The sequence below is a fragment of the Pinus tabuliformis genome, chromosome 2_1 (assembly GCF_031772625.1).
Source record: "Pinus tabuliformis cultivar Carrire ecotype Pingquan chromosome 2_1, CPIR1, whole genome shotgun sequence".
Taxonomy (NCBI): domain Eukaryota; kingdom Viridiplantae; phylum Streptophyta; class Pinopsida; order Pinales; family Pinaceae; genus Pinus; species Pinus tabuliformis.
In genome coordinates this window covers 857361891-857380517 of record NC_142299.1, presented here as the reverse complement: position 1 = coordinate 857380517, position 18627 = coordinate 857361891, and the positions used below count along the sequence as shown (strand labels likewise).

General features: G+C 34.2%; 1 protein-coding gene across 1 annotated transcript in view; it reads right to left on the bottom strand.

Annotated features, from left to right (window-relative positions):
• The window catches only part of LOC149203380 (uncharacterized), a 40937-nt gene extending 22615 nt beyond the window's left edge, over window positions 1–18322 (bottom strand). The window contains exons 1-3 of the mRNA XM_089401853.1: window positions 18213–18322; window positions 10449–10534; window positions 241–248 (exon numbers count right to left, since the gene is read on the bottom strand). Of these exons, the coding sequence (XP_089257979.1) occupies window positions 241–248; window positions 10449–10534; window positions 18213–18322 (204 nt within the window). The remainder of the gene's footprint in view (window positions 1–240; window positions 249–10448; window positions 10535–18212) is intronic.
• Between the last annotated feature and the right edge of the window lie 305 nt (window positions 18323–18627).

Below are 18627 nucleotides of genomic sequence, written 5' to 3'. Positions count from 1 at the left end.
TCCATTTTTGGGTTCTTTTTTCATGTTTTTTTGGGTTTTGGCATAGAATTTTCATTTTCTGGTAATATTTCTCATTTTATTGGTAACTGTGATTTTAATTCCTTCAAATAATTATGTTCCAAGGAGGTTATTAGAAAGGAGGTGAAACACCTCATAACCCATAGCAAAATGCAGTGGAAAAGAGGAAAAATAGAAGCATTGTAGGAGCTGTAAGAGAAATTTTGCATGAGGAAGGACTACCACCATATCTATAGAAGAAGCATGCATTACATATTTTATTTGCATAATAAGAGCCCTCACAAAATTCTTACAATAATCACACTTGAAGAGGCTTTCTTTAGGAGGATCCATGGTCTATTGTCATGTCTCCAAAGATATCAGAAAGCAGTGGGAGACCACTACAGAGGAGGGGATATTTGAAGTCTACACAGAGACACCTTATATTTACCAATTGTACATGCCCTCACTCAAGACAGTTTTTATGAGGAGGGATGTGATATTTTGTGAGAAGAATGCCATGGGAAGCTCTATAGAGTGAGATTTGATCATTCCAACAGAGGAGAAGCTTCTAGCTCGAAAGGAGGAGCCTTACTCAAATCCATAAGATGTTGTGGAGCAACCATATGTGGATGAGAAGAGGAAATAGGAGGAATTTGGAGGCCTATTTTATCTAAGTGTTGTTCATATGGGAAAAGCAGGAGATTAGTATTGTAGTGAAGATTGAGATTCAGTGATTGAAGTTGTCATTGTAATTGATCATTGTCTAATTTGATATAATAAAAACAAATTAATTTATGTAGTTGTTGTGGAAGATAGAGGATATGATTTGATGTTCAAAAGAAGGAAGGCTTATCTAGAGCATGTTGTTGCTAGACAAGTAAAAGAAATGGTGTTTGGGTTAAAAATATTTATGAGCTAGAGGTGGATGCATGCATTGCATTGATTAGGGGTGTAACATGCCACTCTCCTTCAAAAAGTGTTTTCCTCAATGCTTGAGTAGTTCTTGATGCTTCTGTATAAAATTCTTGTCCTCCCATGTGGAATCTTCAGTGGGTAAGTTCTTCCACTTGATGAGATACTCTAAAATTTATCAATTTCGTTGTTGTTGGGTTCTTGTTTCTGTGACTACTCTAGGTTCCAATATGATTTTTCCTTCCTCTTCAATTTCTACCAATATTGTTTGAATTGGGATCTTTTGCAACTTTTGAATAAGCGACCATACTTCTTCGTACCTTTTCCATTCATCCCTTGCTTCTTTTATCCAATCTGGTTGGATAATATAAATAACACAAAACAATGCTTCATCATCCTCATCCTTTCTTGAGAGTGCATATGCAACAAAATTTTGCTTCCATTTTCTATAGATGATGTCAAACTCATAACCCATCATATTTGTGACACATTTTTTCTATTTTTTAAAATAATAGTTGTTCTAAAAGTTATTTAAGACTATCATGATCCATTTTTACCTTGAAGTGTCTTCCCATTTGGTAAGGTTGCCATTTCCTAAGTGCATGTAGTATTGCCAACATTTCCTTCTCATAAATAGCTTGCTTGTGATGTAGCATAATTTTCAGTTTCAGTTTTGACATCTAAAAAAAAACATCTTTAGCTTTGGTAGATTGAACCACCTTAGGGATTCTTTTATGATCCCCTGTATGTACTATTGCAGTGTCATGGATTATTGCTTTTTGCTTCCTTCTCCTTTCTTCTTTTGTCTCTGAAAACAAATACCCTCCAACATCATTGAAAAACTCTTAGGAAAATCCTATAAAAAAAAATACAATATGTCAATGATCAATCATTTATAAAAAATTTAGTGACCCTTACAATAATGCATAAGATAAATATAAATAAACATGCTTACAATGCTACTTGAAATGTTGGATGTGATTTCATCACACAATGGTGTAGATTCTTCATATGTGTCATACTTGACCATTCAGAGATGTTATCTAACATTTTCATGTGTTTTGGGAAATTTCGCAAGAACATAGATGGTGTCTACATTTGGCACCAAACATATGTCTGGTACTCTGCCCATCACCTCATATGGTCCACCAAAGTTAATCATACCACAATATAGATAGATATGTGTACAATCATCTCTTTCAATATCTTTAACATGCAATGTAAACAAAAAATTATTTATTTCTCGTCAATTCTTCCATTCAGGAATAATCTTGAATGTACTGGACGAGCCATTTGCTTGACTTTTATGATGTTTTTCAGTTCAGGTATGTTCAATAATATTCATAAAGTGTCCATCTGAAACTTTAGATGATGGAATTGTTGTCCTTGTTTCAAGAAACATTCACATAGACATTCTTTGATGCCAACTTTAGGAATATATATATGTGTTCATTAAAAGAACACATATGTTAATTAGAAAAATAACAATTTATTTAAAAAATATATAAATATAAAAATAATCTAAATTTAATGTTATTTTTTTTAAACAATATAAATTAAAGAAATTATAAATATTTTTTATTTATTTTTAACAAAACTAAAATAATTTAAATATAATTTATTTTTTTTAAATTAAAAAAAAAAATAAAAGATTTTTTGTTTTAAGAATGATACTTATATTGTTTAAATAAATAAATAAATAAATATTTAAAATTTTAAAACTCAATATATATGGTTTTAAAGAAAAAAACTAATTTATTTATTTATTTATTTTTGCTTCTTTGAAATAAAAAAATCAATAAATGGATTTATTCTTTTGTCATGGAAAAGATTTGGTTTTTTTTTCTGTGAAGGAATTGAAATGACCCCCAAACAAAATAGCGAAGATTGTGGGATTGCTTTAGAGTTTCTCGAATGTGGGATTAAAAAGAAAATTAAAAAATCAAGATATTGTTAATATTATAGGTTTAGGTTAACTCTTGGAGACAATACTGGAAGATAATCGGTTGAAGGAATTCATTGATAATGATATTCTGAAACCAGCAACATCTAATGCTAAGGATCTAGCAGAATGGAAGAAGTGTGTAGCCAAGGTGTGGAGAACCATATTGGAGGGAGTACAATATCATATTTTCTCAAATCTCCATGGGAGATAGACTCTACATGTAATGGGGAAAGCACTAATAGCAGTGACCACAGGAAACTAGTACTTAAGGATGAACTTTGAAATATCAAGATGTAGAGGAATGAGAGCATTTCGCCATACTTGAGTAGGTTCACACAATGTCATGAAGAACTTGGTAAAATTTGTGCTATTGTAGCAGTGGATGATTTGGTGGGCATATCCCTTCTAGCCCTTCCTAAGAGTCAGCACAACTACCAAGATTCAAAGAATGGGAGGAAGAAACTACCAGATTTAGAATGTTTATGGTCTGATTTGGTACATGAGGAAATAAGGCACAATACTAGAGACGAGACTTCATCCAATTGTGAGGATGAGGAGAACTCTGAAGAAATTCTGCAAATTCTCTACAAATCTTGCTCTTAGACCATATAGAAATGAAATATACCAAAGAAAAATACTATAATTTGCTTTTACTATCAAACTTGTAGAAGCTTAAAGATATTTCATAGTGGCCTTTCCCTTGAGGGAAACTTGAATTATGTTGCATGGAAGTACCGTATGGAGGCAGTACTAGAGGATAATCGGTTGAATGAATTCATTGATAATGATATTATAAAACCAGCAACATCTGACGCTAATGATCTAGTATAATGGAAGAAATGTGTAGCCAAGGTGAGGAGAATCATATTGGAGGGAGTATGATAACATATTTTCTCAAATTTCCATGGGAGATAGACTCTACATGCACTGTGAAAATAACTGGTAGATTTGTTCCAAAATAGCAATGAACATAGGAAACTGGCACTCAAGGACAAAGTTCAAAATATCAAGTTGCAGAGGAACGAGACCATTCCACCGTACCTGAGCAGGTTCACACAATGTCATGAAGAACTTGGTAAAATTGGTGTACACATAAGAATACAAGAAAGAAGACCTCAAGAGGAGCAATAGGTGAAGCTTTGGCTTCACAATTCGAGCTTGATTTTACTCTCATTGCATGCATGGCCATCATAACGATGGGAAATGTATGGTACATGGAAAGTGATGCCTTGTTCCATATGACGGGGAACAAATATTTTTCAGTGATTTGGAGGAGTAGGATCTCCAAGTGCACATCAAGATGGGATATCATGGAAGGTACATTGCGACCGTGATTGGTGCAGTCACTTTTGAGAGGGAGTCAGGCTACCCTGTCAGTCTCAGTGATGTGATGTTCTTTCTGGGTCTAAAGAAGAATCTTGTATTTGTTATAGTTTTGGAAGATCATGGCTACAATGTGATATTGAACAAAGGAAAGGAATTCCTAAGACAAATATCCATAGGATAAGTGAAGAATATTGAGGTTTGTGTGAAGAACCTCTACAAGCTAGATATGGAGGGTTGTGATGGATTGAGCACAAAGGCAAAAAAGGTGTAGAGTCATGATGCCAGTGAAATTTAGCATAAAATACTTTGCCATTTACATCATGGCACTTTGAAGAACATGGAATAGATTACAACAGGACTCCCCAGAGGAGCATGTTGGGTCCCTATAATACTAGTGATTACCCCATTACTATTGTAGTTATACCCCTTATTTATATTGTTGTGCCCCTATTACCCCCATGTTGTTATTTTTGTGCCCCATGGAATCCCTCTATTGTTATTTTTGTGGCTTTATATTATTATTGTTAGGTCGGCTGGATTATATTGTGACTCCTTAGACTCCTATATATAGAAAGGAGGTTTTGTCATTTGAATCATCGAAGAATTGTTCATTTATGTAATGTAAAGGAGGTTTCCCCCTCGAAGAGGCTGAATTCTAAGGCGTTGATCTATATTTTCTATCTTTTCTTGAGCTAGTTTCATAACATTTGGTATCAGAGCTTTGGATTCTAGGGTTTCGCTGCTCCAAACATGTCATCGTGGCATTTTCACTATAACCTTTTTTCTGTGACGTTTCAGAAGTCGCAAAAAAACCATTTGAGAAGAAATCGTGTTGAACCTTGGGTGCGAATTTCAGAGCTTTTAGCTCGATATTTGCGGAGATATGATCTGAGGAAGTTGGTCTTTTTGCAGACTCTTGAATTACATTCAAAACATGTGACCTAGGGAAAATCGTCATAACGTTCTCTCTGGGGATCATATTGAATAAGAAGGTACAAAAATAGAACGGACTATAGTTTCTTGTATGCATGTTTCAGATCCAAAGGTCGAAACAGTGACTCGTGGCACTTCGTACAAGTTCGCTCTACTGAACTAGTCTATAAGCAAGTCACTTTGGGAGATTTCACATAACTCTTCCTTCGAGAATCCAATTTGGGTTAGAATTGTGGCATTGGAAAGAGGACACAGAGGGTTACTACAGCTTGCAAATTCAGAAGTAGATGATTGGAAAGTACATAGATACATCAGAGGCAATAGCGAGCTCCTACAAAGTGAAAAAAGGTGTGTAGATTTTCTTAAATTTTTGCTTAAGCTCGGTTTGAAAATTTATTTTGAAGGAATTCAAAGGGCATAGTAGAGAATTATTATCGGTAACTAATGCCCCGAGGAAAGAAAATGCAAACACCTAGTAAGGAGCCTGAAAGCTCTAGCATGACTCATGAAGAAGAGGAAGAAATGCAACATGATATATCAAAATTACAAGACCAAGTGCAACAACTGTCCCTTGCACAAAAAGGAACAGAATCTAAGATGGATGGTTTAAAGAAAGATGTAGAAGCTAAGATGGATGGTCTAAAGAAAGGTGTAGAAGCTAAGATGGACTGTTTAAAGAAAGGCATAGAAGCTAAGATAATTGACGTGGAAGCTAAGATGGATGATTTGAAGATAGATTTGAAGACAAACATGGACGAATTGAAGATAAATATGAATAAGTTGCTACAAGAAATGGTCCCTAAGGGTGAAAGGGTACTAAAGGATACTCATGATGAGAACAAAAGAAATGTTAATCATGAGTTCATAGATGCTAATGTTGGATTGAAGACTCACCATATTCCAAAAATCGATATGAGGAAGTTTGATGGCAAGGATCCTGCCACATGGATATTACAGAGGGAGCAGTTATTTGATCTCAATAATGTGCAAAACACACAAAAGGTACATATGGAAACTATATATTTGGAACCAAATCAGTTTGTATGGTATCAATGGCTTTGCTCTCGTAAACAATTTATCACTTGGGCAATTTTTACGGAAGAATTGATAGCACATTATGAAGATACAAAAAGCAACAATTTTTTTAGCCAATTGATAAGTCTCAAACAAAAGGGTTCAGTAATGGAGCACATTGAGGAGTTCCAAAAATTGAAGGGTAAAAGATATTCCAGAGGAGCATAAGATTGATGTGTTCATAGGGTCTTTAAAGTGCAGAGGAGGCCTATTTTAGCTAAGTTTTGTTCATGTGGGAAAAGTAGGAGATTAATATTGTAGTGCAGATTAAGATTCAATGATTGAAGTTGTCATTGTAATTGATCATTGTCTCATTTGATATAATAAAAACAAATTAATTTATGTAGTTGTTGTGGAAGATAGAGGATATGATTTGATGTTCAAAAAATGGAAGGCTTATCTAGAGCGTGTTATTGCTAGACAAGTAAAAGAAATGGTGTTTGGGTTAAAAATATTTATGAGCTAGAGGTGGATGCACACATTGCATTGATTAGGGGCGTAACATGCCACTCTCCTTCAAAAAGTGTTGTCCTCAATGCTTGAGTATTTCTTGATGCTTCTGTATAAAATTCTTGTCCTCCCATGTGGAATCTTCAGTGGGTAAGTTCTTCCACTTGATGAGATACTCTGAAATTTATCGATTTTGTTGTTGTTGGGTTCTTGTTTCTGTGACTATTCCAGGTTCCAATATGATTTTTCCTTCCTCTTCAATTTCTAGCAATATTGTTTGAAGGGGATCTTTTGCAACTTTTGAATAAGCGGCCATACTTCTTCATACCTTTTCCATTCATCCCTTGCTTCTTTTATCCAATCTGGTTGGATAATATAAATAACACAAAACAATGCTTCATCATCCTCATCCTTTCTTGAGAGTGCATATGCAACAAAATTTTGCTTCCATTTTCTATAGATGATGTCAAACTCATAACCCATCATATTTGTGACCCATTTTTTCTATTTTTTAAAAATAATAGTTGTTCTAAAAGGTATTTAAGACTATCATGATCCATTTTTACCTTGAAGTGTCTTCCCATTTGGTAAGGTCGCCATTTCTTAAGTGCATGTAGTATTGCCAACATTTCCTTCTCATAAATAGCTTGCTTGAGATGTAGCAGTAAAATTACCCAATCACCTACATCAAAACATTTTCACTATGATGTTGATCTACCTGTTGCTTCATTCGATTTTGCACCAAAGTGGTGTTATCCTTTAAAAGTTGTAGAACTTGTTGTTGATGCTCGATGTGATCTTTCACTGCATGAACCTTTTTCTTCTTGATATGTCCTTCTATCTTTAGAGTTTGAGGAGTGGTAATTTTTTCCAATCTTTTACAAGATATGGTCGGATTCATTTCTTGATGCTCGATGTGATCTTTCACTTCTTCATATGTCCTTCTATCTTGATTGTTCGAGGAGTGGTAATTTGAACCAATGAATTACAAGATATGGTTGGATTGATTTCTTCTTTCTCGATGTGATATTTCACTTCTTGCACCTTTTTCTTCTTGATATTTCCTTCTATCTTGAGAGTTTGAGTGGTAATTCTTTCCAATGCTTTAAAAGATATGGTCTGATTCATTTCTTCTTTCTTTAGGGTTGGGTCCTAGTGTATATCCCCTTCTTTTGATGTTTCTTGATCCTTTTCTTCCTCCTCTTCATACTCTATGTAAAATATTTTCTTCTCAGCACATTTATGACTTTTACTGCATTTTCTTTCACAATTGCAACAAATCCCTTTTTCTCTTTTCTCTTCCAATTGTTGTGGTGTAACCTTTGTAGGTTGTGGAAGGCTAGCATAAACAACACTTCCATCTTTATAGTTGTGAAGTGTAGACTTCCTTGTTGCCATAATTTTACTTTCCACTATGTAACAAAAACCTTTTACTCTTTCCAATTGTTGTGGTGTTGCTCTAAAGAAGGTGTTGCTCTTTGTATCGTCATAATGTGCTATCATTTCCTCCATGAAAATTGACCACGTAACAAGTTGTTTACGATAACAAAGCCCTTTATACCATAAAAATTGATCCAGTTCTAAATATGAAGATGCAATCCATACCTTTTGTAACAGTGGTACACCATGTAGATCAAAATATTGCTCCATCTAAAATATCCAATTTACCAGATCCTTGCCATCAAACTTTCTCATATCGCCTTTTCTTGATTCCAGGAGCTCGATCTTGAAATGACTATAACTCTGTAATTTCAGTTCTTCCAATTTTGAAATTGCAACCTGTAGTATCCCTATGCATCATTTTTCCAATAGCACCAGTCTGATCCAAATTCGATTCTCCAAGGAAGAGTTATGCCAAATATCCCACATTGACGTGATTATAGACTAGATCAATAGAGCGAACTTGTACAACGTGCCACGTGTCACTGTTTCAACCTTTGGCTTTGAAAAATATATATCAGAAACTACAGTCCATCCTCTTTCTATACCTTCCCACAAAATTCCAATTCGATGCTCAGACAGAAAGTTATGATGATTTTCCCTAGGTCACCTATTTGGAATGTAAATCATGAGTCTACAAAAAGAGCGACTTTCTCATATCATATCTGTGCAAATATAGTGCAAAAATATTTGAAATTTGGACCCAAGGTTAACTACGATTTCATCTCAAATGAGTTTTTTTTCACTTCTGAAACGTCGCAAAAAAAAAGTTATAACAAAAATGCCACGATGACCTATTTGGAGCAACAAACCCTAGAATCTAAAGCTCTGATACCAAATGTTATGAAACCAGCTAACGAAAAGATAGAAAAGATAGATCAACGCTTTAGAATTCAGCCTCTTCAAGGGAGCGACCTCCTTTAAATTGCATAAACGAATAATTCTTGGATGATACAAATGAAAAGCCCTCCTTTTTATATATAGGAGTCTATGGGGTCATAATTTAATCAAAGCTGACATAACAATAATAATGTAAGGGCACAATAATAACAATAGTGGGCTTCTATGGCGCCTAACAGACCCATCATATTTACTAGGTGTAGATTCCCTTGCTCAAGATGACTTCTATGAGGAGGGATGTGAGATTTGACGAAGAGAAAACCATGATAAGCTCTCTAGAGTGAGAGTTAAGCATTCTGCCAAAGGAAGAGCTTCTAGATCCAAAGGAGGAGCCTCAATCAGATCAACAAGGTGTTGTGGAGTAGCCACACATGGACAAGAAGAGAGTAGGCTAAGTTAAGGGACCCACTCACACAGAGCCTTCTCGAGAAGGGAGGAAGAGGTCCAGCAAGAAAGACATGTTGGTGTAGGAAGCTCAGGATCATGTTGGAGCCCCTAGCTCCTTAAAAACATGGAATATCAAGGAAAAAGAATACCCCATGCACACATCAATGTAATGAAGCTAGAGAAACAGTGAATAAGACATTAATATAAAATGCTAGGAAATAGTGAATAAGACATTAATATAAAATGCAAGGCGATTTCTCAGTTTCACGAAAACAAATAATTTCATAAAAAACATGGAATATCCCATGCACACATGAATTTAACAAAGCTAGTGAATATACTGCATGTTACATTGTAAATTGTTTTTTATAATAAATCATTTTCCAAAAATACGTCACATTATTAAGAAGAAAACTTTAAATTATGAAAACAAACAAACCAACCAATTATATATTTGATTTACAAACCAACAACATTATACAAATGAATTTAGAAAGGAAAAATAAGGAACTAGTAGTGATCATAGCTCTAATGTCCATATTTCTGGAATTCCCACTCACTATTATCTGCAACAATATATACATAGTAAGGGGTAAAATAAAAGTTCAAATGAATCTTCAAAGTAAACTTCCTCTCTCATTGTCCAACCAAAGATAAAGTGAACAGAAAAAAACAACTAACCATAGTTTTCCTTAAAAAGATTCATGTTTCCATTTCAAAATAATTTCACTCTACTAAAATGCAGCCCTAAAGATTAATTGCACAAGAGGGAAGTTTAGAGTACATACCTAAATAATAATAATAATATACTCCATGCAACACTGCACTCTTCAGTGGTTTCAGTTCCTTGATTTGCCTGACACTCTATATCTATATGTACAAAAACAAAAATAATAATATTATTTTCAAATTTCATATAATTTAGTCAAACTGATTTAGAATAAAATTGTAAATCATTCAAGTTAAATTGGATATTTTTAGTGAGAAGGATTCTTGTCTGAGAGACAGTTCGAAGACTGGTGTAAAACGACTCTGTTTTGAATAAATAAATAAACGCAACAAGGTTGGAAGCACATAATACCCCATGCCCAAAGTGCAACAACATTCCATTTCTTAATTTCGAATCTCTTATTCTTGGTGGAATTAGTGCATGGCGCCACAGCTTGACTACTCAGATCATGTGGTTTAAACAATTTCAGATCATGTGTCAATGAAACTCAACACGATATCACATATATATCAGATTGCAATTGTCCACACAGATATATATATTAAAAATGTGAAACTTCAATGTATTTATACGTGCCCTTTGGTGCTTCAAGTTTTTATTACGAATGAGCCGACCATAAAAGAAAATATGACTTTCTTTCCATTAAATCAGGACTTTCTAAAAAATTGATTTTATTGAGTAATAAATGTTGATTTCTTTATTGACATAAATTTAGGTAACAATATTTTTAACGGGTATTTATTAATTTTTACAATAAACTATATTTTGTTTATTTATTAAAAACTTGCAATATGAATAACTCTCTCTATATTTATTGTAATTTATCTACCAAATTATTGATTTATTAACTATATGTATTACTATATTTTGTCTTTTAACTATTTTCAGTTTGAATAAAATTAAACCTAACCATTTTAGTAAATATTATTATTTAAAATATATTAGTTTCATATTTTTTAAATTTAAAAAATAATAAAAATTTATTAAATCACATTACAAAATTATTTATTCATTGATGTATATTTATGGTTAGTATCTTTAATCATCAACCATTAATTAATTATTGAACCGACCATGTGATTTTCAATGCAAGGTGGTATTGAGTAGTAGCTACATGTCCCACAACCCTAGAAATGATATAGGGAAGAAGGCATGCATAAGTCATGATGAAAGTTATGATTCATCCCAAGTAGCCTTAGCCATGGTTGAGGGAGGAAACTGAATTTTCAAACCATAAAGATAGCTTCTAAAAGTAAAGGGACGGGAATGGGGTTTTGAACCACCAATTGGACCTTTTTGTGGGATGCTTTTCCTTTAAGAGAAAGTATGGAGTCCTCTAGAAGGTTTTTAGTAATAGATTTGGGTCATAGTGCCATGAAAATTGTTTTGGGGTTGGGGGGATGGATGGAGGTGTGGAACCTAGCCCTAAGCCCTAAAGAAATTATTTAGGAACCTATGAATAATAATGTTAGCTCAAACATGGGTTTTCTATCCCAGGACATGGCTATGATGGAAACATGGACTTTCAACCACAAACAAAGCTTTTATCCATCTAGGCCAAGAAGAATGCCTTGAAAAACCACACATGGGCTCTTAGAGATGTGTTTGGCTTGTGATTATAGATCCCATGCCACTAAGTGGTTTTCACTAGTACTTATGTCTCATAGAACCCTAGAAATTATTTATGGAATAATTTAATGCAGTAGGTCCCAAAAAAAAATTGAGGTGTCCAAGGTGGCATTGACCATGATTAGGCGAAGAATCTCAAGCCTTAGACCCAAAATATAGAGATGGGGTTTGAGGGATGAGAAAGGGAGAGAGAGAGTTCGAGGGGAGAGATAAAGAGAGACAGATAAAGAAGAAATACATAGGGATATAGAGATATATATGGTTTGAGGAGAGAGATGGAAGAAGAAAGACATAAAGAGAGATGAAGGGAGATGTATAGAGAGAAATAGTGACGGGGGAGAGAGGGAGAGAGACAATGAGGGAGGGAGGCAGGCAAAGGGAGAGAGAAAGAATGCGAGAAAAATGGAGATAGAGAGATGGAGTGAATGGAGATTTCATTATTTTTGTGACAAAGATGTCCCATCTTTTGTCTCCTTCTCTGCAAAGGTTATTGAAATGACCTATCCTGGTCATTTTTAATTCCTATAAATAAATTTAATTGGAAAAAATAACACTGGTTTGATTTAAATTTCATAATAAAAGAATCCTCTAATTCATTTTTGTGTAGAATGGGAATAGTTATTCACTTTCTGTTGAAACTGTAGCAAGAAAATCTTAGTTTGACTTTGCCTCTGTCAAACTAGAGAAAATTCGAATTTCTATTTCCACATAAATCTTGGAGGTAGTTAACTAAGATGACGTGGCACTTGTCACTCAATTAACTAATTTAATTCCAGTCGAGGAAGCTTGAGTTCAGTTCAATATGTTTGATTGCTAATTTGCAACAATCTAATTTAGTTAATTTGAGTTATTATCAGTTTAACTAGTTCTAACTATCATAAGAACTAGTGGAGCTCAAGTTATGGAAGCGGAACTTCAACCACACTTAGTGATCAACCAGTTATCGAATCAATCAACCAAAAATAATTGTTGCATGTAGAGAATTTGAGTTACCTAGTTGAGATGGAGATTCCAAGGCAGTGTACTATGAGTTGTAGCATATTCCCATGTGTATAGGTGATGCATGCAGTCACATGAAGGACGCTAGGGAATTGCACAATTCAATAGTGGAAATTCCTAAATAATATGGGCCAATTTGCTAGGGAAATATCGCAAGGAAATAAGACCTTGGGGGGCTTGAAATTGGCTAAATGTTGGTTAGGGTCAGTCAGTCAGGCAAAGGCATAGACTATACACATGCAGGGTGTGCTCAAGATTGATTAAGCATACATATTTCATCTCTATTATGTGATTAATGAAATATAGATAGTAAGCAATTTTGAGTAGTTGTTTTCCCCTAGATAAATATGTCTGCATGTGTCTGATGTTTCCTTTTGCATGTCTATGATTTGTGTTCTATATGGTGAATTAACTTCCGCCAATAGGTAGAGTAGCTTCGAGTCTTATGATTTAGTAAATTCATGAGAAGTATTGAATCTACACATTAATTTCTACATGGTATTAGAGCTGGAATCACTCTGGTGAAAATATTTTGAATTTGTCATTGCAGGAGATTTAAATTTGAAGATCAATGTTGTAGGTTTACTTCAGGACTGACAATATGGTTTTCAATGGACTAAGTCTCGAGTATGCCCTTGAGGGAAGCTCAGATTATGTTTCTTGGAAGTACCGCATGGAGGTAGTACTGGAGGATAATCGGTTGAAGGAATTCATTGATAATGATATTTTGAAACCAGCAGCATCTGATGCTAAGGATCTAGTATAATGGAAGAAGTGTGTAGCCAAGGTGACGAGAATCATATTGGAGGGAGTATGATACCATATTTTCTCAAATCTCCGTGTGAGATAGACTCTGCATGCAATGTGGAAAGCACTGATAGATTTGTTCTAGAATAGTAGTGACCATAAGAATTTGGCACTCAAGGACAAACTTTGAAATATCAAGATGCAGAGGAATGAGACCATTCCACCATACCTGAGCGGCTTCACACAATGTCATGAATATCTTGGTAAAATTTTTGTTACTATAGAAGTGGATGATTTGGTGGGCCTATCCCTTCTAAGCCTTCCCAAGAGTTGGCACAACTACCAAGATCCAGTGAATGGGACAAAGAAACTATCAAATTGGTAATTCTTATGGTCTGATTTGCTATAGGAGGAAATAAGGTGCTTTACTAGAGACAGGACTTCATCCAATGCCAAGGATGAGGATAATTTTGCCTTGGATGGAAATGAAAATAAAGGGGAAGGGAAGAAATCCCAATCAAAAGCAGAATCTAGCCAGGGGGGAAGAAGAAAGACTTGTCCAGAATCAAGTGTTTTCACTTTCATGAATTTGGGCACTATTCCACGAAGTGTCCACATAAGAAGATACATAAGAATACCTCAAGAGGAGCAATAGGTGAAGCTTTAGCTGCACAATTTGAGCTTGATTTTACTCTAATTGCATGCACAACCATCACAACGATGGGAAGTGTATGGTACCTTGAAAGTGGTGCCTCATTCCATATGACGGGGGACAAATATTTTTTCAATGATTTGGAGGAGAAGGATCTCCAAATGACATCAAAATGGGATATCATGGAAGGTACATCGTGACTGGGATTGGTGTAGTCACCTTTTAGAGTGAGTGAGGCTATCCTCTCAGTCTCAAGGATGTGATGTTTTTCTGTGTCTAAAGAAGAATCTTATATTTGTTGCAGTTTTCAAAGACTGTGGATACAATGTGATCTTCAACAAAGGAAAGGAATTCCTGAGACACATAGCCACATGATAGGTGAAGAATATTGAGGTTCATGTGAAGAACCTCTACAACCTAGATATGGAGGATTGTGCTTCATTGAGCACAAAGGCAGAGATGGTGTAGAGTCACGATGTGAGTGAATTTTGGCATAAAATACTTGGTCATTTTGATCATGGCACTTTAAAGATCATGCAACAGATTACCACAGGGCCCCCAAAGGAGCACAAGAGCAACAAGATACATGCAAAGGGTGTACCTTAGCAAAGTACACAAAAGCCACTTTCCATGATTGTGACATCACAGAACATGTAGTCCTTGAAAGGATCCACTTTGATGTGTATGGACCTTTCTCGACAACCTCCACTGCTAGACACAAATTTTGTCATATTTATTGATGACTTCTTAGGAAAGTGTTGGGTCTTCATCATGTAGAAGAAGGATGAGACTTTCTCTAATTTATTAGAGTTCAAGGCACTAGTGGAGAATGAAACGGGCAAGAAGGTGAAGGATATTAGAAGTGATAATGAAGGTGAGTACATGTTCAATGAGTTTAAAAAAATTTGTGCAAAAGAAGGAATTTGGTGAGTGTTGACAACACCCCACAACCCACAATAGGATGGGGTTGCTGAGATGAAGAACCATAGCATTATGGCAGTAGCACAGGTGTTGTTGCATGACCAAATCCTACCTCTACAATTGTGGGTTGAAGCATGCAACACAATGGTGTATTTACAGAATAAGGATCCTCATTGGATTATTGGCATGATCACACCATAGTAGAATTTCTCGAGGAGGAAGCTTGATGTGTCACATTTCAATATCTTTGGAGCCTCTACTTGTTTCCATGTCTCCAAAGAGTAAAGGAAGAAGTTAGAGCCTACAAAAGAGTTGGGGGTAATTGTGGGTTACACAAAAAGTCCCCAAAACTACCATTTGTATTTTCCATCCCTCAGAGTGACATATGTTTGAAGGGATGTCAAATTTGATTTAGTGTTTCACAATTCTTTTATTGGCTGAGAAAAGAATTCAGAATAGAGTTCGTTGTATATTTCTTTCTTTTTGTGATAGATGTTGTATATGATTATCTTTAACAACACACATATCATTTTATAAATATTTATATTTATTTTCCATGTTTCGTTGTTTCAACACACATAGCTTATTATAGATATTTATATTTTATTTTTCTTTATCTTTGTTTCTTAGTTTTTGAGAAAATCACATTCTATTTTTAAGAAATCACTTTTATTTTATTTACTTCATCCTACATTTTTTTCTTTTTATTATGATTTTCTATTCAATCCTTAGACTATTTTGAAGTAATATTATTTTGTTTTAGCAATACTCTTTAGCATTATTCGTACGTTCTTTTTATTCCCTACTATATCATGGGATAGTAGTATAATGAATAGTGGTATAATGAGAATGAGCTTTTATAACAAATATTTTAGATGCACTTTTGCATTTAATAAAGTTATGTACATAGATTTTTTTTTTATTTTTTTATTTTTTTTGCATCTAATCATTTTTGGAAACATGCACTCAATCCTATTGTTGTATACCAATGCTGCACCAAGCCCCACACACATACTTTTCAGGATGGACTTGCATTTTTTAGCACTTTCAAGAATAGACGCACACTTCTATGAGTAAATTATTTTTTCCAATGTACAATATCGGGATATCAATCTCATTAGAGGATTTAAGAGTTACCTCTCATCATTAATGTATTTAACAAGGTTACACAATAGCAGAAGGAAACATTGGAATTAGGGCATACAGTTTGCTTGTAAGTAAAATTCTGGAGCTAGTTTATGATTCAATTTTTTTTCTTGAGTGTTGATTGCTTCTAAGTTTGTAGTATCAAAATTACCCAGTAATCCTCCTATAATTGTCTTTCACTTCCATGTTCATTAACCAATCACCCTCCTCTAACTGTCTTTCAGTTCCATGTTCATCAACTTGTTGCTTCATTAGATTTTGCACAATTTGAAGATATTCCATAGGAACTATCAAAGTTTTTTTACTCTTTGTTGACACCTAATCATAGGGATTGGGTGAACAACTATAAATAAATAATAGAGAAAATGGAGAGTCATCGGGAGATGAACTGAACAATCACTCCCTCTTGTATATAATAATGAACAACCTGAATGAATAATACAATTACAATTGGGGATTTACCTCCTGGCCTGACATGGAATCAAATCCAACTCTATTTTTAGCATTCCTTCCCCTGTGACTCCTATTCCACCTATTCTACCTATGTTCTGCTCATATTGCAGAACTGACCTTTGAGTGTACTGTGGTGCCTATTCCAGCATCTAATATTGACACCTCAGATTCGGATAGTAGCACTCCCAAATCAAAACTCCGCTAAGTCCAAAACTTGCAGAAGCAAAATCGAAGGCTAATGCTTTTTTATTCTTATTTTTATGTTTTATTACTAACATGAAAATCATCAACATTTAAAAAGAATATCCACACTTAAGTCATTAGAAAATTTAATGTATAAAAACTAAGCCCTCTAAACAAAAAGGGGTACTAGGTCATTTTTTCATTTGATTGTAACTATGTTCAAATTCATCATGCATAAATTTGACCCTTTGGATGAAATTCATAAGCATTCTATACTCATTATCTTCATTATGATGTAATGCCAATGAATTTTCATTTGTTCTTGTCAAACCGACATAAATGATGCATTTCACTGTTTTGAAAAGAAAGTTATTGGGATATTCCTCGATCAATTGTCTTTTGATCTATGCTGAATGGTTCCCTCCAATTACATAATATTTGTATTCAAAACAACATGTCCTATTAAATGGCTCTTTGTTGGGAACATAATTTGGATCAACAAGAAACACATAATCCACCACATGTGCACATGGATTGTACCTGAAAAATATTTTCAAATTATGGACATGTAGGTGATGTGACTTTCTAATATTATATTGAGATTGTCCTTCATCTGGCCTATATAATTAGCTGACATTGAGCTAAAATGTTTTGTCACCAATAATTAATTTATTATTCATCAAGTGATCTCGAATGACATTTTGTTTTGTTTTAATAAAGCCATACTCTAAATCAACACCCATTGTTATGATTTCTTTGCTTCCTTTAGAAATTTCACTTTGATGTTCATTTTTGCCCATGATTTTAGCAGATTGACCAAATTTTGACTTCTTCTTACTGGTTAATATATCTTCTATATAAACAATCTCTTCTTCATCAACTAGAAGAGAGACATTCATGACCATTTTTCTTTCTGGTGTTTTATTTCTTTTCTCCTTTTGAAAAATAGTTCTAATCTCCTCCTCAGTAATGGTAACATAATTTTTAGCTTTAGTTGACATCTACAAAAACAACATGTTTAGCTTTGCTAAATTGAACCACCTTAGGGATTCTTTGATGATCCCCTATATGTAGTATTGTAGTGTCATGGATTATTTCTTTTTGCTTCCTTCTCCTTTCTTATTGTGTCTCTGTATGGAAACTGTTGATCACATTCATAAAATTTGGCTTTAGAAAATAAATACCCTCCAACATCATTGAAAGACTCTTAGAAAAATCCTATCAAACAAAATACAATATGTCAATGATCAATCACTTATAAAAAAATAGTGATCCTTACAATAATGCATAACACATAAATATAAATAAACACACTTACAATGTTATTTGAAATGTTGGATGTGATTTCATCATACAATAGTGTAGATTCTTCATATGTGTCATACTTGACCTTTGGGAGACGATATCTAATAGTTTCATGTGGCTTGGGCAATTTTACAAGAACGTAGATAGTGTCCACATTCGGCACCAAACATACGTCTCGTACTATGCCCATCACCTCATATGGTCCACCAAAGTTAATCATATCACAATATAGATAGATATGTGTACAATCATCCCTTCAATATCTTTAACATGTAATGTAAAATTTGTTTTATTTATTTCTCATGAATTCCTTCGTTTAGGAATAATTTTGAATGTACTTGATGAGCCAGTTGCTTGAAATACAAAAGCAATAAATGGATTTATTTTTTTGACATGGAATAGTTTTTTTTTTTTCATGAAGGAATTGAGATCCCCCCCAACCAAGTAGTGAAGATTGTGGGATTGCTTAGAGTTTCTCGAATGTGGGATTAAAAT